Below are 23800 nucleotides of genomic sequence, written 5' to 3' on the forward strand. Positions count from 1 at the left end.
GGTGGTAAGCTCGATTCCGAAACATCAAAAACTTTGATTTTCTCACCCCTCCACGCGCCGGCGATGACAGAGAAACAGAGGACACCGACAGACTCGAAACAATGAAAGGAAGATGATGGTGCAGGAGGTGTCGAAAAAGGATGATCGGATCGTCATGAATCGACGAAAACCAGCTGAAATTGAGTTAAAACTGATGATACTTCCGATCGAAATTAACGACGAATGACACCGATTCACAACGAGAGGTTTGTTCATCGGTCGACAACGAACACGATGATGGTTTTGGTTCATCGATCGGAGGTCGGACGGCGAGTAGATCGGAGTTAAAAGGAGGGTTGAGGGGAAGGAAAAACTGAAAAAAAATCCCCTGGAAACCAACGGGGGAGAGAACTTATAATTCTCTCAAAAAGAAAAATGGTTAAATCATGAGCTTAGCCACTGAATTTCCTGCACTTCCTAAAATGGTATGCCAACTTTACGATTTTATAATTTAATCCCCAATTTCTTTTAAAAATACCAATTAAATTCACCACTTTATAATTTCTTAATTTTAGCCCCTAAATTGGGGTGTTACAAATGTACAAAAGATTAGACACCAAGAAAGGACAAAATGACATCTTCAGGCTTGCAAAATCCATGGAGAATAGGAAAAAGGATCTAGGTAGCATTAGGTTTATTAAAGACAACAATGGTGTTCTTTTAGTGAAAGATCATGATATTAAGAGGGTTTGGGGTAGTTACTTCTTTGGCTTATTTAATGACGGTGTCTCTCCCTATAGAGATAATATCGTTGATAGGTCAGCCGACCATCATACTATGACCAATGACTGCCCTACAAGTATGATTGGGTTTGAGGAAGTCAAAATGGCTCTTAGAAAGATGAGAAGGGACAAAGCTATCGGTCCAGATCAAATTCCTATCAGTGTGTGGCCGGCCCTAGGAGAAGAGGGAGTTAAGTGGTTGACCAACATCTTTAATATTATTTTAGAGACCGCCAAGATGCCAGAGGAGTGGAGAGAGTCTACGGTGATACCAATTTATAAGAATAAAGGAGATCCCCAACGTTGTGGCAACTACAGAGGTATTAAACTACTTAGCCATACCATGAAGCTATGGGAAAGGGTGATAGAGGCTAGGTTGAGACATGTTACTAGGGTTTCGAAAAACTAATTTGGCTATATGCCAGGTAGGTCTACTACGGAGGCGATTCATCTACTTCGATGGCTTATGAAGAAATATAGGGAAAAATATAGAGACTTCACATGGCGTTCATTGATCTCGAGAAGACGTATGATAGCGTTCCCCGCGATACAATATGGAAGACCTTGGAAACGAGACGGATCCTAACTACTTATATCCAGGCGATTCGTGATATGTACTGTAGATCTACTACATACCTCAGGACTATAGTTGGCGACACCGAGGCATTCCCGGTGGAAATTAGACTCCACCAGGGGTCGGCTCTTAGCCCTTACATCTTTGCCTTGATTATGGACGACATCTATTATGCGACACCAGATGGCGTACCATGGTGTATGCTTGTCACTGACGACATTGTCTTAGTTGCTGAAACAAAAACTGAGCATTTATGTTCAAACTTCAGTGGGAACCAAAACGATGAAGACGTAGAAGTATGCATAGAAGGACATGTTCTCCCCTCAAAGGACTGTTTTAAGTACCTAGGGTCTATGATACATAAAGATAGGGCGTAGATGATGACGTTACACACCGTATAAAGGCGGGATGGCTAAAGTGGAGGACTGCTACTGGAGTTTTGTGTGACAAGAAGGTGCCTCTAAAACTTAAGGGAAACTTTTATAGAATGGTAATAAGACCAACGCTGCTGTATGAATTAGAATATTGGGTAATCAAGAAGGATCACGTAAGGAGGATGTAGGCCGCAGAAATGAGAATGCTTCGATGGGTATGTGGTAGGACTCTGTGGGACATGACACCAAACTCTGCTATTAGGATGTCCTTGGGGGGTGATGCCTGTATCCGAAAAATTGATGGAGGGAAAACTACGGTGGTTTAGGCATGTCCTTAGGCGACAACCATCGGATGCGGTCAGAAGGGTAGAGTCGATTACAGTTGACGGTGCCAGAAGGAGAAGACGACCAAGGCGGAAGTGGGAAGATTGCTTGAGATCTGATTTGATGGATTTAGCCCTTACCGAGGACATGACCTCTGATAGGAAAGTATGAAGACTTAAGACCAGGGTAGCCGAGTAGTGCGGGTCACATCCATAGGGTGTATCATCTCTGTCTTCTTTTAATGCCTTTGTAGTAATTTCCATGACTTCTACTTTTTATATGTTTCTGTCATTGAAATTTATAAAGGCTTAGAACTAGGGTAGCGGAGTAAGGTTGCCTTAGTTTAGGTTTTAACCCATTTGGCTTTATTCCTTCTCGTAGCTGGCTATCGTTGACTTTTGTGTATCCTTCTCTTCATGTTTCCTCTTTTAAATTTAGTCGGGTCTTACGTTTCTGTCTACATGCAGAGATTTTTACGCAGTGATTTATTTGCAGGGATTACTTCCCATTACAGACGCGCATTTGATGACTGCATATAAAGAATGTTCAACTATGTACTTTTTTTATTTATACATGCATTGTATTTTTTCTATATTTTTAATTTTCTGATTGCCGGAGGTCTTCTACGGAAGCTGCTCTCAACCTGGCGTTGGGGGTAGCCTACTACCCTACCTCCCTCTTACCCTATTGCATATGGGAATAGGGTTTTGTTATTGTTGTTGTTGTTTACTTCAGCATCTAACAAACCGTACGGATGGACAAATTGACTTTTCCAAGGTAAAAAGTGAAAAGGTGAGTAGTATTCTATTTGATTTTAGGGTAAATTATGTGTTTAGTATTAAAATTATTACTTTTAATCCATTTTAGTACTTAAACTTTCAAAACTTTTAAAACAATGCCTAACGTTCAATTTTTGTTCATTGTAGTACATCGCCGTTAAAAACTCAAGGGCTGCATTTTTTGGATAAATTACATCATTCATCACTCTATTATCTTATCAATCCTATTTTGATACTAAAGTTTAAATTTTTTAATTTAACTACTTAACTTTCAAATTACTCATTTTAATCACTCTAATTTATTTTATTAATAATTTTTTTGATATGACATTTTTATTATTACTTTATTAATATATAATCAAAAATAAAAAATAAAATTGAAAGTTAGAGTGATTAAATTATGATTAATTTGAAAGTTAAGTAACTAAATTTAAAAAATAAACTTTAATAACCGAAATAGGAATGAGAAGATAGTTGAGCGATGAATGATACAATTTACCCATAAAAATTTACCATGCGCAAATGTTAAATTTTTAACTACAAGTTACTGAAACGAAACAAAAGCTAAATATTAAATATAATTTTAAAAAAATTTAAGTATTAAAATAAAACAAAACTAATAGTTTAAGTAATAAATTTGTAATTCACCCTTTAGTTTATTGCTTGGAATTGGAAAATTTGGCCTCGGATTCTCCTTGAAATCCCCACCAATGCACTAAGTTTATGATCTTAGCAGCTTTATTTATTAATGTAATCATTATTCAATAAGAAATAGTCAATAAAGAAGTTTATGGCCACAAAAATTATAAAATAAAAAACCCAAATATTTTATTTATCAAAATTTTGTAGCTTTAGTTGAGGAGGCTGACAACCTAACCATATACTTGTAAATCTTTGATTCTCCTAAACTTTCATGCTCATTTTTTGTTCCACAAGACAAGTTTTTCGCATGTCAAGGCACTCCATGTTCTATCCTCTTCTTTTTTTTTTATATAAAGAATATATATATATATATATATATATATATATATATATATAATATAATAATAATAAATTAATTATTAAGTAGTTTGATGAGATAAAATGTTAAATCTCTTATGTAAAGTTAAGACTTTAAATTCATACGGTATAAGAAAAATAAATTGGATTAAAAAAAATCATATTTATAATAGACATCTATAATATCTTTCTTAAATTAATTGATTTATAAACAGACTATAAATAATTATAAAAAGAAAAATCGAATCTCACGTACATAAATTATATAAGAATTTTTAGTTACTTATAATTCAAACTAACTTGGATGTTAAACTAATTTTATTTACTTTTCGCTAAATCTTATCAGCCCATGGGTGTAAAGAAATTTGATCCAAAGGTCCATTTGATAAATTCATTTTGGTTTCAAAATTAAGGTGAACAAAACTAGATTTCATTTAGGAAAAGTAATTTCTTCAAATTGACTCAATGTTAAAAAGTTTATCTCAATTTGACTTGTAATTTTATAAAATCGACCCAACTAAAAAATGTTAAATTCGAGTTGAATTATAAAATAGAATCCAAATAACTTGAAACTTTAAGTAATTAGTGGATTCGTTTTCAAGTTCGACTCAGAGTCTCAAACCCATCAATTTTGTATGATATATGTATATCACATCTGAGAAAATATGAAGAAATATACGTTTATATCGTATATAATTATAGAAAGTTGTTTACATTATAATCAATTAGTACCATAATATTATAAATATTTATAATTAAATAAATTTAAACAGAAACTCAAACATTTCGACTTGATTTGAATTTCATAAACTCGACTAAAAAAATTCAAAAAAAAATTGAGTTATAAAATCACATATCTATAACATATAGATCCAATAATAACAGTCTCCACTGTGTTAAGTAGAACATGTTAAGCTTCACAAAGACCAATTCAAATGCATACCAGAACCAAGAACTCTGCTATACGTGGAGCACTTGGTGCTGAGTCTGCAAAATTTGATATACATAGAACATGGAACTAATACAATCTCATTTGATGATCTCGTTCACAAGCCAGTCTAAACTCGGATACGCAAAGTATAGAATGAGGAACGACGGCAGTGCGACAAGAACGGTAAGAAGCATGTAGAGGGCCAAGATGACAACACTTGCAGGAATTGCATACATGGTGATCAAGAGAAATATGATCACTAATGGGAACTTGGCAGACAGATGGATGAAGAACACCATAGATTTCCAAAGGAAAGAATGTATTTGTTCTGAATTGAAGTCATAGGTAACGTGAACATGATTGCTGCTCGACCCTGATGACTCGGAATGACGATCAAGATTGTATTCCCTTCTGTGGTTACTCCGAGTCAATTGGTTTCCCGATGCTAAATTGTTGCTAGACGAACGGTCTGGCTGACGATCTTCGCACAAAGGATAACGAGAGTTCAACCTATTACAACTCCTGCTCTCAACCATCCAAAGTAAGAAATAGTTCTTTCGAGGGAACATGAGATTTCCCTTATAAATAAGGCGAAACGATAAGAGATTGCACCATGGGCAAGAGATGAAAAGCGGAAGTTGAACTGGCAGAGTAGGGAAGTTCACAGCAGCCCATTGAAGTCCTAGGATGCAGTTTATACAAAGGGTATGGCCACACCATAAAACATAGGGCACGTTTTCTACAACGTTGAATGATTCACAGCATATCGGGCAGTCTAAACCCTCATCGCTGCTGACGACAGAAGGGCTTTCGTTGTTTGAACATTCTTACTGTAGGCACCTTCATTCTTACTATCAGGAGTTCTTATGATTTTCCGTAAGTTGTGCAATTTAAACATTTGTTTTGGTCTTTGGTAATTGTAAAGGTAAGAAGAAGGAAAAGGATAGATGGCGGTACCACTTCTAAGTAAGAAAATCGTGAAGAAGAGGGTCAAGAAGTTCAAGAGACCCCAGAGTGACCGCAAAATCTCTGTTAAGGTAACTTCAAAATCTTCTATTTCCATTCATCTTTTACTTCCTTTCAAAAGTTCGATTTAAAACATCCTTTTGTGTAGTTTGATTTGAATTTTAGTTAACATGCACAGAGAAGTAAATCTTTGACACTGAGTTGTAAGATATCATTCGTATATTTGATCCATTTATTATGGTTGACATTATTTTCAACGTTTCATTTTGCTAGTGGATGTGATGATTGTTGTTTGATACCCAATCATACTTTCAGCTCTAGATGGAAGATGGTGATATCAATTGATAGCTAATCTGGTCCATTCTTATTAAAATAGAGTATTCTTTTTTGTATTACCGTATGATCCCTATTGCATTTTTTTCAAATTTCTGGTCAATTGATTTAATTGCTGGAGTACCTACTTTTTCTTCCATTTCCAAGCAATCTACGATGAAAAAGAATCATCGACATGATCTCTCAGTGATGATTATATAAAATAATTTCCATCTTTTGGTTGAGATTGTAGACATTTTCTGCAGCAAAAAGACTGAACATTTGTTAAATATATCGGTTATACTAAACTCATTCTGTTTAATTTCAATTAACTTCACATATTTGATGAGATTTCCCTCAGTCGTTTGCCCGTGGTATCTGATGTGCAATTCTTATATATTCATAGCTGGACATTTCGTTTTGAGGGCACATATAAAATTTTGAACAGGTCTTGCGACACAGTTAGCTTTTTCTCACACAAGCTTTCTGTTACTAAAACCTTTGGTCACATTGATATGCTTTTTGTAACCCTTTTAGTTTTTTTCCATGCTTGCAAATTCTAAGTGAGAAACTTGTTTGACTTATTGTGAATGTGCTGTTACAGACAAACTGGCGTAGACCAAAGGGTATTGATTCTTGTGTAAGAAGAAAATTTAAGGGATGCACTTTGATGCCCAACATTGGCTATGGTTTAGACAAGAAGACACGACATTATCTCCCAAATGGCTTTAAGAAATTTGTTGTGCACAATGTTGGAGAACTTGAACTTTTGATGATGCACAACAGGTAATCTAATGCATACTGTGTTTTATGCAACCGTTTAATGTATATACAATTTATTTTTGTGTTCTTATTTCACTTTTTATTGCTTTTCAGGACATATTGTGCTGAAATTGCCAATGATGTTTCGACAAAGAAGATAAAAGAGATCGTTGAACGGGCAGCACAGTTTGTAAGAATGGATACTCAACCAAATCTTTTGAATTTTAAAGGATACAATAATTTATAACTGTTCATGTCACGATTATATGCTGTGAAACTTTGCTGAAATAGACACAGGTGCCTCCGAGATCACTTATGCATTAAGCACTTCCGGTAGTACAAATTTTGGTAAGAGAGAAAAGTGGAAGGTCTTTGTTTTTTTACCATAAGCCTATAAAGCTGAACCTTTAGTTCAGATTCTAAAACTGCTTAAACTCAAAAGGAGGTTTACTTGGTGCTTGGGGTGTTGGTTTTGAGTTATATCAAGGTTGAGATGTTAGTCCCTGGATTTTGACTTTGGGTAGCAAGCAAGGGCCATTTTGGACTCCAAACAAAGAAAACTGAATTTGATGAAAAATTGTAGGACGAGTTGTTTTTAACTTGTAGTATGTAGAGTTGATCAAATTCTATTTACTTTTAACATCTTCAAGTAATTACATGGCAAGCCTCATAATAAGGCTAGAAAAGCAATGCATAAGCTACCAAAGTAGGGGCCTTAATTTTTTCCATATTGATGGCTTGATTGCGGCGGAAGAAGAAAATTAAGATGATAAGATATCTAAGAATCACTTGAATTAAGTTTTGATTTTTTTTTGGATAATTATTAAAATTACACATTAGTTATGTTAAATGCGTAAGTAATACATAAATATTAATTATGTACCAAAAGAAATACATAAATATTAATTTACAATTTTATATAATATATATAATTTTGATTTTTGTTTAATTGTATATATAAAATTTTAATTTAAGTATACACATTTAAAAAGTAAATGCATTCATTTATAATAAAGTCATCTTTTTATATTTTGGTAGGAGTAAAATGGTTCATCTATTAAAATGTTCATATGCTTATTTAGTTAAATGTTGATGTAAAATTTTAATATATTTTTGATAAATTATGTAAAATTTATTACTAATTAAAATTAAAATAATACATGATATATTTACTCTTTTATTCTATCCATTTATCTTTTAAATTTTATAAAAAAAATTATATATAAATTTTATTAAAAATAATATATATTAAAAATAATAAAGTAATATATTCTCGATGAATTTTTATATAAATATATTCATTTAAATATTTAGAATTTCACTTGTTAAAAAATATAGAAAAATGTCAATTTCATAAAATATACATTCCAATAATCTTTTATTCCTTCAACCAAACACTGTAATCTTACATTCCTGCCAAACAAACCAAACACAATAATGTAACATTCCCAATAATGTGCTAGGTAATGTTACATTCCGATAATCCTATTCCCGGAAGTAATCTTACATTCCGTGAACCAAACGCACCCATACTGGGTATTTTGGGGTGTTTTCCTTGTCTCAGGGAACAATATTTATTTGACGGGTAAATTACATCATTCATCATTCAACTATATTCTCACCTATATTTTGGTTATTAAAATTTAAAAAATTTCAATTTTCTTTATTCTACTTTGAACATTGAACTTTTTAGTTTTCTCTCCCCAATTATATAATGATATGATATTTTTATTAATTTTTGAATTATTTAATATTTTATTAATATTATTGTTTATTTTAGACCCACTTTTACGAATTATCTTCTCTATTCTAGTCTCTGTTATAAATCAACATGAGATACTCATATTTTCCCATGATAGTAGAGTTACGATTACCTTTCTGATGGATCATTATCTAAGACAATTTCAGATTATGGAAAAATATTTCAAGCCATAAATTAGAAATAGTCATTACTACATATCCTCCGGGTGTAGCACATTACAATAGCATGACAGAATAAAAGCCTTTAATTATTCAAGTTAGTTCATACTCATTTATAATAGTTTTTTTATTTCATCAAGTATCTTTGTAAAAGAATCATCACCAATAACGATAATTTTGTCATTTGAAAGATATCATGAGGTTGTTGATGCAATTTGAAAATTCCAACAAGTTCTTCAATTTTTTCACCACATAAATGTTATCACCCATTTTATCCGAGTGGTGACACACACGTGGCATTTCATATTATAGTATAAAATATAATAAATAATGTGGGCATAGTATATATATATATATATATATATAGTATATTTTAGGTATTAAATACATTACATCATCTAGTTTCATTTTTTGCATAAGGTAGTGTGCATATTATATAGTTGAATATATTATGTATTATAGTGTATTAAATAATAATTGCATGTTATTAATTCATGTGGTATTGCACGCTATTAATTCATGTTGCATTGCATGCTATTAATTCATGTTACATTAGGTGTTAAATAATTAGTATGTCACATTGCATATTATATGGTTCATAAATAGTAGTACATGTCATATTAATTTCATTTGTATAATTAGCATTTTAGTTGCATGTTAGATTAATTCACATTAATAGCCCATTTATTTTATTGTTATGAATTAGTAATAATAAAACTAAAAAATAAGTCCATTTGCATTAGTGCTAGTCCATTTACATTAATTTACATAGGCCCAATACATAAGCCCACTCTTTTATTACAAATATATATGCATTATTAAATAAAAACAAAAAACAAAGAAAGACCCTAATCTAATGTGTGCCATCAATTTTGTGGTGTAGGAGGGAAATTTTAGCTTTGATTTTTAAAGTCAAACAATGCATTAAATGGCTCAACTTTCAATGGAGCTTACATCACTTATCCATGTCTAGAAGCATAAACAAATCACAACCCTTGATAAGCCTTGATCCAAAGGCCATGAAAGCTTCAATCCAAGTGAAACAAGCACAAATTGATGAGGACCCTTGGATGGAAATCTTGGTCCAATGGCTCCCATGCTACCACATCATCGATCCATGGCTAAGAAGTACAAAGAAATCTAAGCCATTGGATCAAAAAATAGATCCAAGAGCCAAGATTGTGTCTTCTCCAAAAACCTAGGGCATTACCAACGTCCACCGTCGGCCGGGGAGAGTTCGCCGGCACGTCATCGTCGCGTGTGGCTCACGTGCCGGTCCGGTCGTCTTCCTCGGTGAGCCACCGTTGTATCACGCCACCACCGGTTGGGTTTCGAAGCATGCAAAAATCAATAAAAAAAATTTGGTTATCAAATCCAAGCTCATTCCAACCATTTTTTGAGAGAGAACAATTGGATTATGAACCGAAAATTATTAGTATAATTAGGAACTCCAATCATTATCATTAATCACTACTAATCATCAACTGAAGCAATATTCATCATCACCAAGCAACACTTTGAAAATCTTAAAGAAATAAGAAGAGTAGTGTTTTTTACCTTTGGGTTGGTACCATCGCCGTTCGTTGCTTATCCTGGGACCAAGGTGAGCTTTCCTTTATTGTACATTTATTTGTTTTTTTTCGAGGCTCGAAGGGGTTTTCGGTCGACATTAAAGGTAGCGACCAGCTAGAGTCAGATGGTGGTCGAGGTTAGTCGGTGCTTTCGGGTTTAGGTGAGGAAGTTGGGTTATGGTTCTTATGAACCATGGTGTTAGATTTAGAAGTCAAGAACATTAAGTTTGGATTTTGGGAATGTTCTGGGGGTTCTTGGGTATACGAAAAAAAAAGTTGGGTTTTGATCTTTGAAAAACATGTTTTGATTGTTTTTGGGTGTTGCTAGAGGATCAAAATTTGGATTTTAGGATGAACATTTGATATTTCATGAGAAATATGGGTGTTTGATCCCAAAAAAAAAATTGATTGAGTTTTGGTGTTGTTTTTGGATCAAAGCTTGGCTTTTAGATGAACAAAAGGATGAACATGAAGAACATGGTGGGTGTTTAGGTGATTTTTGGTTGGGAGGCTAGAGAGAATAAGGAGGAAGAGAGAATTTTTGGAGTTGAAAAGTGAGCTTCATGTTGTTGTTTTTTTTGCCTTATAGTATAGAATTTCCGGGTTATTTGCTTCATTAGAGCATTCACCTTTTAGCGTGTTTGGTTGTGGGCTCTGGCTTTTTATTTATTTTATTTTAGTCACCATTTGTTTATAATGTCTAATTTGTCACCTTTAATATTTGTTTTTAGGGTTTAATAATTGATTAATTATTTAATTTTTAAGGATGAAAATATTTCATTATTTCGATTAAAACATAAGAAATAACTGCCTTAATTCCAATTAGGGGTTAGTTTCTTCTTTAATTGGAAATAACAAATATTGTACATCTCTCTAAAATTTTAAAATGTTTTAGGGAATAAAAGAATCATTAATTAAATAAAAATTCAAATTTCTTAATTTTTAATATAGAGACAAATTAATAATCGGAGGCACCAATTTTGGGCGCTGTGGGGGTGTTAATCCTTCCCCAAGCGTAATCGACTCCCGAACCCAAAATCTCTTAATCGCAGACCAAATCCTATCTTTTTAAATTTTTATTTAAAAAGGTGTATCTCAGGTTTTCAACCTACCTAATCCCAAAGGTTGATGGCAATTCCAAACTTTTCTAATCTTTTCTTAAATTCAATTTTTTAAATTTATTCCGATTTCCACCACTTCGAAAAGTCGTTGTGACAGTTTGACGACTCCACTGGGGACAAACCAAAACCCTTGGTTTTCTCAAAGAGTCAGGCCTTAAAACAATTATACTTTGTCCCTATATTATAAAATTAGGAAATTTAGACTTATTTCATTCCCGATTATTTTAATTTCCCTATAATTTCCCTTCCTTTTAGATTATTCCTTTTAATTTTCTTTCGTACTCCCCTAATTCTTTTAACCAGTTATACTAATATGTGCATTGAGTGACTTTTTTAGATATTAGATATTTATGAGATTGCCTGGTTTATCTATGTTCCTTGCTCTGCTAATTTGATTAAATGTTTGAGTATTTCTCCCTACACACAACACGTATCATTCATGACATTCGATCTATACCCGAGTTGTCCTTTTTATGTAAGAGTGAAAATGACGTCTTTGTGAGAATTTATTCTTCGTATAGACCTAGCGAGTAACTTTTAGGGTCCAAAGTACCTATGTCTTCGTAGTGTCGCAACCGTATTTCGGATACCCTATTTCTTACTTGATCTGCGTCTTACCAGAAATATGTCGGGCTCGGGAGTCGATTACGGTCAAGGAAGGATTAGCACCCTTGAACCGCCCTTTCGGTACTACGTAATTTCCCGTTGTCTTAATTAAGAAAATTATAATTTTAAATTAAAAGGTAAAATTTGATAATGAATTACTTACCTCTGATTAATTGACAAAAAATACCCTTAAAAAGTCATAAGATGTGTTAGAGGGAAAAAATGAAAAAATGAAGAATAAAAATAAGTAAAAAAAATAAAAGGAAAAATAAATAAATAAATGAAATATTAATATATATATATATAAATGAGTAAAATAGAAAAATAATAATCATAACAATAATAATAGTAATATGAAAATATAATATAATATAAAAAAACCAAAAACAAAAATAAATAAATATATAAACCAAATATAAAAGTATACATATAATGATAATTGACTTATAAATAAACTATTTAAAACATACATATATATATATGTATAATGATAAAGTAAAAAAAAACTAAATAAAGATAATTACAATATATATACATATATATAGTAATAATACGCTTATAAGTAAAATATTTTTTTTAAAAAAAGTATATATATATATATATAAATAAATATAGTATTAAAAAATAACCAAATGAATATAAATAAATAAAAAATATATGTATAGATAATAATAATATATAGTGTAAAAAAATCAATTGAAAATCATTTAAAAGAACATACGTATATATATTTATATAATGACAATAATGTAAATAATAAATAAATAAAAATATCTATACAATAAATAAAAAGACTAATATAAAGAAAAATAAAGATCGGGGCCAAATTTGAAAGACAATTAACGTTGATATCACGCATTTGGGGGATAAAAATGAACACGCCTCGGGGTAGATCTAGGTTCGAAACTTCGAAACCCCACCCATTTTTGGTCATCGGCGCAACCCACATTTTGGGTTATTCGAACCAAATCTAAAAAAATAACGTGCACATGCGAGAAATGAACGAATCAAAAAAAATTTCTACCTTTTATTTCCTTTTCGAATCGTTTACAATAGCTTTGCCTTTGTATTTTCCGTGTTTTCCTCTGTATTTTGTTTGTAAATCGTGTCTTACAATAGTGAGTTACAATGGCTATTTATAGTGCTTGTGGATCTTATCTTTAGGAGTTTAAATCATAGTAGAACTCTATCCTATTTTTAGGAGTTTAAATCATAGCAAAATTCTATCCTATTTTTAGGAGTTTGAATCCTAGTAGGACGAAAAGGTGTGTTGACAGCTGCCCCTCTTTGCCCATAGTCGTGTAACGGGGATAGGGCAAAGATTAAAAGACACACTTTTCGTTCGGTGGAGTTGAAAATTGACTCTGATGTTTCAATAACTCCCTGTCGAATTGAGTTACGGATGACTCCTCCGTCGTGAAGTCAAGTTCATCTTGAAATGATATGAAATTGAAGCCGTAGTTCGGAATTTGAATCAGCACGTGGCTTCTCGTTGCCCTTAGTTCTTCTTCTCGGTTTAAAGACCTTGGATCGGAATCGAACTCAGAAATCTTCATTGACAGATAGCTTTTGCGTGAAAATGGTTGCTTGTCACTAAAGCACGGTTAACCCAGGTCCTCTTCTTGACTTGAAAACCTTGACTGCAACCGGAAAGTAGTGCGATTGATGTGCCTTGGAGCTGAGCGTAGTTGAACTCAAAGGTCTTTGTTGACAGATACTCCTTCTTTGAGTTGGATATCCTTCGTCGTGAAGTTGAAATCCAATCTAAAGATGGATGATGCTTGTGTGCACGATTCCCTTCGTCGTGAAGTTGAAACCGCGGGTGGCCCTTTCGTCGTAAAGTTGAGCCTGAAATTGGATATCCTTCGTCGTGAAGTTGAAATCCAAGTAAGTAGCATTGTTCTGAGTCCAATATCCTCCGTCGTGAAGTTGAAATTGACTCTAGAACCGGGAAATTGTTTGTTGACAACCAGCCGTCCCTTCGTTCTGAAGTTGAACTTGTGTTGTCTCTAGTCTAATATCCTTCGCTGTGAAGTTGAAATTGACTCTGAATGAAATTTTGTTGACAATCAGCCGCCCCTTCGTCGTGAAGTTGAGCTTGTGTTGCCTTGGGTTCAAGATCCTTCGCTGAGAAGTTGAAATTGGCTCTGAAATTGGGAAGTTGTTTATTGACAACCAGCGGTCCCTTCGTCGTGAAGTTGAACTTGCGTTGTCTTGAGTCCAATATCCTATGCTGTGAAGTTGAAATTGGCTCTGAAATTGGGAAATTGTTTATTGACAACCAGCGGTCCCTTCGTCGTGAAGTTGAACTTGCGTTGTCTGGAGTCCAATATCCTTCGTTGTGAAGTTGAAATTGGCTCTAAAATTGAGAAGTTGTTTGTTGACAACCAGCGGTCCCTTCGTCTTGAAGTTGAACTTGCGTTGTCTGGAGTCCAATATCCTTCGCCGTGAAGTTGAAATTGGCTATGAAATTGGGAAGTTGTTTATTGACAACCAGCGGTCCCTTCGTCGTGAAGTTGAACTTGCGTTGTCTTGAGTCCAATATCCTTCGCTGTGAAGTTGAAATTGGCTCTGAAATTGAGAAATTATTTGTTGACAATCAGCGGTCCCTTCGTCGTGAAGTTGAAGTTGCGTTGTCTGGAGCCCAATATCTTTCGTTGTGAAGTTGAAATTGAGAAGTTGTTTGTTGACAACCAGCGATCCCTTTGTCGTGAAGTTGAACTTGCGTTGTCTGGAGTCCAATATCCTTCGTTGTGAAGTTAAAATTGGCTCTGAAATTGAGAAGTTGTTTGTTGACAACCAGCGGTCCCTTCGTTGTGAAGTTGAACTTGCGTTGTCTGGAGTCCAATATCCTTCGCTGTGAAGTTAAAATTGGCTCTGAAATTGGGAAGTTATTTATTGACAACCAGCGGTCCCTTCGTCGTGAAGTTAAACCTGCGTTGTCTGGAGTCCAATATCCTTCGTTGTGAAGTTGAAATTGGCTCTAAAATTGAGAAGTTGTTTGTTGACAACCAGCGGTCCCTTCGTCATGAAGTTGAACTTGCGTTGTCTGGAGTCCAATATCCTTCGCTGTGAAGTTGAAATTGGCTCTGAAATTGGAAAGTTGTTTATTGACAACCAGCGGTCCCTTCGTCGTGAAGTTGAACTTGTGTTGTCTGGAGTCCAATATCCTTCGCTGTGAAGTTGAAATTGGATCTGAAATTGGGAAATTATTTATTGACAACCAGCGGTCCCTTCTTCGTGAAGTTGAACTTGCGTTGTCTAGAGTCCAATATCCTTCGTTGTGAAGTTGAAATTGGCTCCGAAATTGGAAAATTATTGTTGACAACCAGCCGTCCCTTCGTTGTGAAGTTGAACTTGTGTTGTCTTGAGTGGCACGATATCCTCCGTCGTGGATTTGAAATCGTGGATGTTTGGCTTCGAGCTAGATATCTTCGTTGTGAAGTTGAAATCTACTCTCGAGCAAATTGTGAGTTCGAGAGAAACTTTCAATCTGTCGAGTTGGTCAAAGTGTAGCTTCTTGCTGCTGAGTTAAGCAACCAACATGAATCTTTAAAGGTGCTTTTGAATCGAGTATCCTTCGTCTTGAAGTTGAAACTTGACTCTAAAAGCTGCAAAAAATTATGTATGTGGAAAATGATAAATATGATGCTCTAAAATGTATGCATAAGATGCATGTAACATGAATTGGTTATATTTTATCTCCTGAAAAATTTCTGATAATTTGCATTAGGATGTTGAATCCCCAAATGATGCCCCAATATTTGATGTTGAATCTTCAAAGATGCCCCAAATGTTCCTCATTTCTTGCTTCATCATTGATTCTGAGCATGAGTTTTGTGTCTAAAAGTCACATTTCATTTACTAACATCCACTCTAGAGAGATTGTCTTGTTTGAAAAAAATGTTTTTCTTTCTCTTTTATTTTCAAAGTTATGAAAATATCAATTAAAAGAGTTTTGAAAAATGTTTGATCCAAAGTTTTGAAAATATTGCCACTTTCACAATTTTACAATTGAGACAAATCATAAACTAGAGTTCATCGTATATCAAAGAATTAATTATATTGTTAATCTTTTAATGAATTATAGCTATTTGACGAGTGCCAAGATCAAAGCTATTTTTGAGAAGTGGTTAAGTAAGGAAATGATAAAAAAAATCTCAGGTTATTATGTTTGGTCAAAGGTTTGGCATTTGATGCTCAAAGGTTTGGCATTTAATGCTCATAGGTTTGGCATTTGATGCTCAACGGTTTGATGGGGTAGCTTGCATTCTCTTCTACTGGAAGTGTTCTCTGACTCCCAACCTTCGTGGTTACACTCGGGTTGTGTGATGCTGTATCAAGGAATTTGTGTGATCGCCTCAGTTGCACAATTTTTATTTTCGAGCCGCCTTTTCAGGTTTTCAACTCGAGCCCTCCTTTGGTTTCAAGACGTTATTCAGGATTTACGTCTTGAACTCCCTTTGTTATTTTTCTCTATCATACATTAATTACATTGTTTTTTGCAAACAAAGATTAATCCTGATGGGCGGGATGAAATTTGAAGATAATCTCTTATGTTTAGAAATCCATGTATGATTAGAAGGGACTTTTAAGGCACGTAATGTAGGTCAGGGTTCATGGTTATGAAAGAAAAGGATAAATAGGCCCAAACAAGTGTTTCAGGGTGTTGAACCAAGGATCAATTCATTCTGATGCCTTCAATCATGTCCTGCTCAAAATGTCTCTCCCTTGATGCTCTATGATCTTCGAGTGAAGTGATTCAGTGATTCAGGAATGATTTTGCTTGATCAATCTCATAGTTTGAAGCTTGATGGGCCATTTCAAACAAGTGTTTCAGGGTATTGAACCAAGGATCAATTCATTATGATGTCTTCAATCCTGCTCAAAATGTTTCTCTCTCTTGATGTTCTATGATCTTTGAGTGAAGTGATTCAGTGATTCGGGAATGATTGTGCTTGATCAATCTCATAGTTTGAAGCTTGATGTGCCATTTTTTTAGGGAATCTTTGCATGTGTTTTTTGTCCCTTTTTCTTTTTGATTTTTGTTCTTATTTCTCTTTTTTCTTTGTTTTTTTGCTTCTTTTCTTTTTTTGTTCTTGATTGGATCTTCGCACTTGCCATTTGGTTCACCTTTTGGTATCTCATCTGAATCAATGTATTCGCTCATGTGAGCATATTTCTTCCACCTTGCCCCCCAGTGTAGAGGGTGATCCTTGGTTAGGGTTGAATCAGAAGAAAAATACTACAGGCTCAAAAGGGGACACAAGGGATATATGTTTTTCTCCTGTTGTGAAGAGATAAAGAAAGAAAGCCGTTCATCATTTCATATATGTAAATCTTCACAGAAGAGGTATCCCCAGGGGGATAGATTTTCAAGATTAATTCCATTCACATGAAAACAGTGTAATTAATGCATGATAGAATTATTTCGAATGAATTTTTCTTCTTTTTTTCCAGATGTCTCAATGTTCAGGCTCCCCGCGAGATACCCCAAGTTGGTTCTTTAGAAGAATGCTCATGTTAAAATGAACAACTCAATGCCTTGGGTTTTAATGGTAAGAAAGGTTATTTTTGAGTCTAAAAAAGACAGTGGTGTGATCTTATTGACTCAAAGAAAGGTGTGGGTGTATCAAAAAGATAAAGGTAATGTTCAAGAATTTCAAAGGGAGGTAATGTCAAAATTTGGTCTTTTTGGTAATGACCATGAGTTCTTTTGGGTAAAGAATCAAGGTATTTTATTTTGGGGTTTGAGACAAGATAAGAAAAGTCTAACCTTGCCATATGTCAAAAATCTATAATTCTTGAAGAATTAAAAGAATCCTTAATTCATTTAATATTCGAAGAACTAAAGATTAGAATTTGTTCAATTGCTCCACCTTAGAAAGTAGCATAAATTCAATCCTTTAAAAGATTAAGCAAACGATGAAAATTAGAGACATGTTTAAACAAAACAATCCTCTAAGTGCAAATGGTATATGCCATGCCCCCTTCTTCGACCGTTTATGCCCCTGAATCCATCAGGTTTTGGATCTTGCGCTTCAGCGCCTTATAGTTCTCAGAGGAATGTTTGGGGCTTCTTATGTGGTAACACCTAACAGCTTTAACATCGTAGTCCTTAGGATATGGGGATTCTTTTCTTAGATCATCCTGACCGACTTTGTCCTACCATCAGCTGATCAGGCTCTTTAATGTTATAATCTTGCTTCCATGTGGTTAAATATACTTTATCGAGTCCTTCATGACTTAATTTCATGTTTGTGAAAATGCTTGAAAACGTAGATGAAGATGCAAAAAGGCAAAAATGCAAAATGTAAGAATGCATGAAATGTTCGAGGCATTGATCCAGAAAAGTGTCCATTATTATAAATAATATTTACTTAGACAAAAATGTTTTATCTTGTAAGAGACATAAAAACGATCAAAGGTACATTCGGACTAAATCCTCTAGACCCCGAACAACTTCTAGAAGATTGACAAGTCTCATGTCTTCATCTGTCACTGGTTGTATGCCTTGTCGGACCATTCCAGCTTCCCTTGCCAGGCCGTGTAGATGACGAGCTGCCTTCTGTACTTGATCCAGGAAGTCTCGGATGACTGCGTCTCTGGCCTTCACCCTTTGTTGTGCTTGCTCCCAACGGAAACGCCACTGTAAACCTCCATCGAAGAGCACTATCTGAAGCTTGCTCACTTTCTTCTTGAACCCATCTACAATAGCTTCTAACTCAGCTATTGTTTTGTCATCTCTCTCATGTTGTTTCTCCAGATTAGCCATCTGGATTCTCAAGCATTGGTTTTTGATGCTGAATGTCTGCTAAGCGCCTCTGGGCAGTCTTCATTTGTTCCTTCCAAGCTCTCTCATCAGACCCTTTAACTTTCTTTTCAGGCTATGAGCTTCGTCTTTCCAGTATTCAGAAGCCACTTTCAACTTGGAGTTATCCTTGAATTTATCTTGATATCCATTTCTCAAGTCTTCGAGCTCAAAACATACTTTTTTCTGTTCTTTTTCAAGTTTATCTGCTCGATCTTTCTGAGAGAGTCGAAATCTAGCTTCCACTGATAGCGCTCAGCTTCAAGTTCCTTTACCCTCTGCTTTAGCTCGTTATTCACAGCTTCAAACTCTATCGTGGCTATCTTAAGTTCAAAAAAGACGGGCTTGAGATGTTCTTCCAGGGTTCAGGTGTCCTCACAGTCTGGCACTGGATATTGTCATTTTTTCTTAATCTTCGCCACTCCACATAGTCCGGAGTAAGCATGTTTCTGGCAGCTACAACATCCATCCGGAATACTTTCTTCCATGAATCGACTGCTTCCTTGATCATCTTCTTATAGTTGTCACCGTGATACTCAAATTCTGATTTAGCTAGTCCGCATGTTGCTGGGACAAATTGACGTGCCCCATAATGTCTAAGTACTAACAATGGAGCATACCCAACTGCATCCCAAAGTTCAGGTAAGGTCATAGTGTCAGAGTCCCCACATTGGAAAAGAACGTCACTGAGGAACAACCAGAGGGCTCTCCAAGTAATATCTCGGTCTTGATAGATGAGTGAAGACTTTCATCCACTTCTCTTTTGAAGTTCCTTCATGCCATTTCATGGTGATGAACTCTCTCAAAGGTGAATACGTAGTGCTAAATCGGTGGTAGGCAACTTAATTAGTCTTCCAGAAGTGGCTGTGAATCCAGACTTGAAGGAGCTGAACACATCTAATGAATCTACCTCCGCCAGCTCTTCGGCAATGGTTGAGAGACCGAAAGGTCTCGGCTAAGATGGTTGGTGCTTGTTTGACTCATTTCGAAAGTTGCTCAAACAGTTCCACCACGGCTGCGTCAATGCATCCCAAAATCTTCGGAAAGATGATCAAGCCATACAGACCTAGTGCAGAAACGGTCTATAGTCTTCCATTCATCAGGGTGGTCATTCATTAGTTTCCTTATGTGGATCCACTGAATTCCTTGCACGTTACCTTTGTTTCAGAGTCGGTCAGTCACCCACTTTTCATCAACTCCTACAATCTTAGCCAGTCTGTTCTTGAAAGGCTGACTCTTGATGTGTTTGATGTAGGCTCGCTCCATTTTAATGCTTTCACAGTGCAATAGTGTAGTATACTCCTCGATGGTAGGTACCATGTCTTCTTGGTTAAAAGTGAAGCAACTGTATCCCGGGTTCCAGAATTGAACCAAGGCTTTGATTAAGGGCTCACCGGTCTTAACATGAAGAAAAAGTGCAATGTCACCATACCGCTGACTGAACTTCTATTTTCGATCATTCTTCCAACTGTCCCAGATGTCTCGAAGTTCTTGCACATTGTTCTGTTTTAGGCTGATAGAGGCATAACTAACCAGCTCTGACACATAACTTCCTTGAAGATTGTCTCCCTTTTCTTTCGGAGTCTTCTCGGACCATAGTCGTACCTCGGGGTTTTTAATCTCCTGTATTACAACACCTTTGTCCATTAATGCAGATTATTTATGGTTAACGAACACATTTTTTGGTGGATCAACACCTCTTTTGAATGATGCAGATGATGGAAATAAAATAAAAGTGAGGAAAAAAATGAAAAGAGTTAGTAAGGTAAGGATAATAATCAAAGCAATCATGAAAATAAAAGTCCTACCCCACATGCTTATTATTCCTACCCGGACATGATCTCTATCTCGCAAGTTGATTTTGAATAAGTCCTAACCGCATAAATTTCTAGTTCACATGTTTTGAACAGAAAGTAAAGCAGAAAATAATTTCGGCATCCTAGGGTTTAAAACGAGGTTTTGGGGTGGGCCCTAACTCCTTGTAGTCTCCGGGTTTAGGTTCTAAAAAAAAGGTACTCGAGTTCTCCTTGTCGGTGCCCCCTTGGGCTTACCAGACCCTTAGTCCTAACCCATCACAGGCTTGTGTGGACTAAGTTAAACTTGAGAGGAAACATTCCCTTATGCCCACACAGAGAATAAATTCACACAAAGGCATAAGATATATGAATCCCAAAGGTTACTTGCTAGGCCCATACGATGAATAAATTCACACGAAGGCGTCGCTTTCACCCCCACTTAAAACGGGTTCGGAGCTCGGGTATAGAGCCTTTGGATGAAAAATCTTTAAGGGTTGAAATCATTAAAAAACGGTCAGTACAACTATTTACTCGAAAATATAATCAAAAGTAAGTAATAAGGATCGAAATATTACCTTAAAATTTAAACTTACCATTTTCATTAAAAAGACAACTGGAAATTACCTTAGCCTGACTCAGTTACCTGTGTCCCCAGCAGAGTCGCCAAGCTGTCGCAACCGTATTCGGTTGGGCCCCGGGATTGGGCTTCGACTTGAAAAATATGGATTGGGAGTCGCCACCGATCATTTATTTAAAAATAAATGGGTTGATCGGATACCCTATTTGTTACCTGATCTGCGTCTTACCAGAAATGTGTCGGGCTCGGGAGTCGGTTACGGTCAAGGAAGGATTAGCACCCTTGAATCGCCCTTTCGGTACTACGTAATTTCTCGTTGTCTTAATTAAGAAAATTGTAATTTTAAATTAAATGGTAAAATTTGATAATGAATTACTTACCTATGATTAATTGATGAAAATACCCTTAAAAAGTCATAAGATGTGTCAGAGGGAAAAAATGAAAAAATGAAGAATAAAAATAAGTAAAAAAAATAAAAGGAAAAATAAATAAATAAATAAATAAATGAAATATTATATATATATATATATATATATATATATATATAAATGAGTAAAATAGAAAATAATAATCATAACAATAATAATAGTAATATGAAAATATATATAATATAAAAACAAAAAACCAAATAAATAAATATATAAACCAAATATAAAAGTATACATATAATGATAATTGGCTTATAAATAAACTATTTAAAACATACATATATATGTATAATGATAAAGTAAAAAAAACTAAATAAAAATAATTACAATATATATACATATATATAGTAATACGCTTATAAGTAAAATATTTTTTAAAAAAAGTATATATATATATATATATAAAAAATATAGTATTAAAAAATAACCAATGAATATAAATAAATAAAAAATATATGTATAGATAATAATAATATATAGTGTAAAAAAATCAATTGAAAATCATTTAAAAGAACATACGTATATATATTTATATAATGACAATAATGTAAATAATAAATAAATAAAAATATTTATACAATAAATAAAAGGACTAATATAAAGAAAAATAAAGATCGGGGCCAAATTTGAAAGATAATTAATGTTGATATCACACATTAGGGGGTTAAAAAATGAACACGCCTCGGGGTAGATCTAGGTTTGAAACTTCGAAACCCCACCCATTTTTGGTCATCGGCGCAACCCACATTTTGGGTTATTCGAACCAAATCTAAAAAAATAACGTGCACATGCGAGAAATGAACGAATCAAAAAAAATGCTACCTTTTATTTCCTTTTCGAATCGTTTACAATAGCTTTGCCTTTGTATTTTCCGTGTTTTCCTCTGTATTTTGTCTGTAAATCGTGTCTTACAATAGTGAGTTACAATGGCTATTTATAGTGCTTGTGGATCCTATATTTTGGAGTTTAAATCATAGTAGAACTCTATCCTATTTTTAGGAGTTTAAATCATAGCAAAATTATATCCTATTTTTAGGAGTTTGAATCCTAGTAGGACGAAAAGGTGTGTTGACACGTAGGAATTTATTCCTCGTGTCAGGCATAGGAAAATGCTCCCTCTCGAAATTTAACTTGATCCATAAGCTTGTAATGGGTTAGGATCGAGAGTTTGATTAACCCAAAGGGGTATCAACAAGGATAATTTCGAGTACCTTATCCTTTTAGAGCCAAAACTATGAATTTAATTTACCATAAGATCCACCTGATGTGAAACTCTGCCGAAATTTCACTGTAGGTACCCGAATAAGTACACAAGGAAGAAATCAACTCTAAAAACCTTTATCTTCTTTTTTCTATGTTATTGCATACGAACTAGAAAATCATGCGGGCTAGATTTTATTATATTATGAATTTAATTATCATTATGACAATACTAATCCATGTTTTTCTTTATTTTTTTGTCCATTTTCCTTTCATTTTCTTTGCACTTATTGCATCATTCGTAGACATAGGTATTGGATCTTTAGTCAGCTGTAGAAATATAAGACTTGCTATAAATGGAAAACAAAAACATTCGTGAGATGGTTTGTAACATAAAAGTACACCCATGGTTTGAGGCTCTACAGGGGGAGAAAGAGGACAATTTGCCAGCTGATCATGTGTCCAGTTTAGCCGAGTATGCATTGGTTTCTTTGAAAAGCAATGACATGTTTGACTTGCCATATCTCAGTAAGAGTTTTCAGTAGAGAATTGATTTATGTCATCAGGTCAGGGCCTTGAGGAAGAATTGCAACATTACCAGGAACAGGTTTCCGATTTAGACCACACTATTAGTGATGCATACGACGAACGACAAGAGGTGATCGACGTCTACGAGGATCAAAATGCTGCTAAGGAGCGTGTCATCATCGATGCGCTAATTCAGATGAGCGAGATTGCTCGATACTTGGGAGAGTTGGCTATTTAGGCTAGAATAGTGGGGCATTACTTCGACCCGATTTCATAGAGAAGCAAGAGAGTAATGTCCTTGATTGTTGAGAATGTAGAGTTGAGTAGGAAAGGCTAGGTCGTACTTGTAGAGAGAAACCATTATGCACAAGACTTTGTTTTCATTTTGAAAGTTGTTCTACGATAACTGGCTTTTCGAGATCCATACCGCTTACATTCATGCATTTTACATTTTATCATT

General features: G+C 34.6%; 2 protein-coding genes across 2 annotated transcripts; one reads left to right on the forward strand and one right to left on the reverse strand.

Annotated features, from left to right (window-relative positions):
- Nucleotides 1-4825: 4825 nt before the first annotated feature.
- Nucleotides 4826-5566, reverse strand: LOC120138403 (tripartite motif containing 13-like; the record flags this gene model as incomplete). Its single annotated transcript, XM_039153875.1, has 1 exon — nucleotides 4826-5566. A coding segment is annotated over one exon (726 nt), but the record flags the coding sequence as incomplete, so codon positions are not given.
- Nucleotides 5567-5669: 103 nt separating this feature from the next.
- Nucleotides 5670-23578, forward strand: LOC120138404 (60S ribosomal protein L32-1-like). Its single transcript, XM_039153876.1, has 5 exons — nucleotides 5670-5779; nucleotides 6625-6806; nucleotides 6897-6972; nucleotides 23238-23297; nucleotides 23384-23578. Exons 1-5 carry the CDS (start codon nucleotides 5690-5692, stop codon nucleotides 23576-23578), a joined length of 603 nt encoding a protein of 200 aa, XP_039009807.1. The 5' UTR covers nucleotides 5670-5689.
- Nucleotides 23579-23800: the final 222 nt, after the last annotated feature.

The sequence above is a fragment of the Hibiscus syriacus genome, unplaced genomic scaffold (genome assembly GCF_006381635.1).
Source record: "Hibiscus syriacus cultivar Baekdansim isolate YM2019G1 unplaced genomic scaffold, ASM638163v2 tig00110691_pilon, whole genome shotgun sequence".
NCBI classification, from domain to species: Eukaryota; Viridiplantae; Streptophyta; class Magnoliopsida; order Malvales; family Malvaceae; genus Hibiscus; species Hibiscus syriacus.

Coding starts and splice junctions, on each gene's coding strand:
- LOC120138404 (XM_039153876.1), top strand. CDS start 5,690: ATGGCGGTACCACTTCTAAGTAAGAAAATCGTGAAGAAGAGGGTCAAG. Junction 6,973..23,237: donor TTGAACGGGCAGCACAGTTT/GTAAGAATGGAT, acceptor GAGGCTCTACAG/GGGGAGAAAGAGGACAATTT. Junction 23,298..23,383: donor GTTTAGCCGAGTATGCATTG/GTTTCTTTGAAA, acceptor TCATCAGGTCAG/GGCCTTGAGGAAGAATTGCA.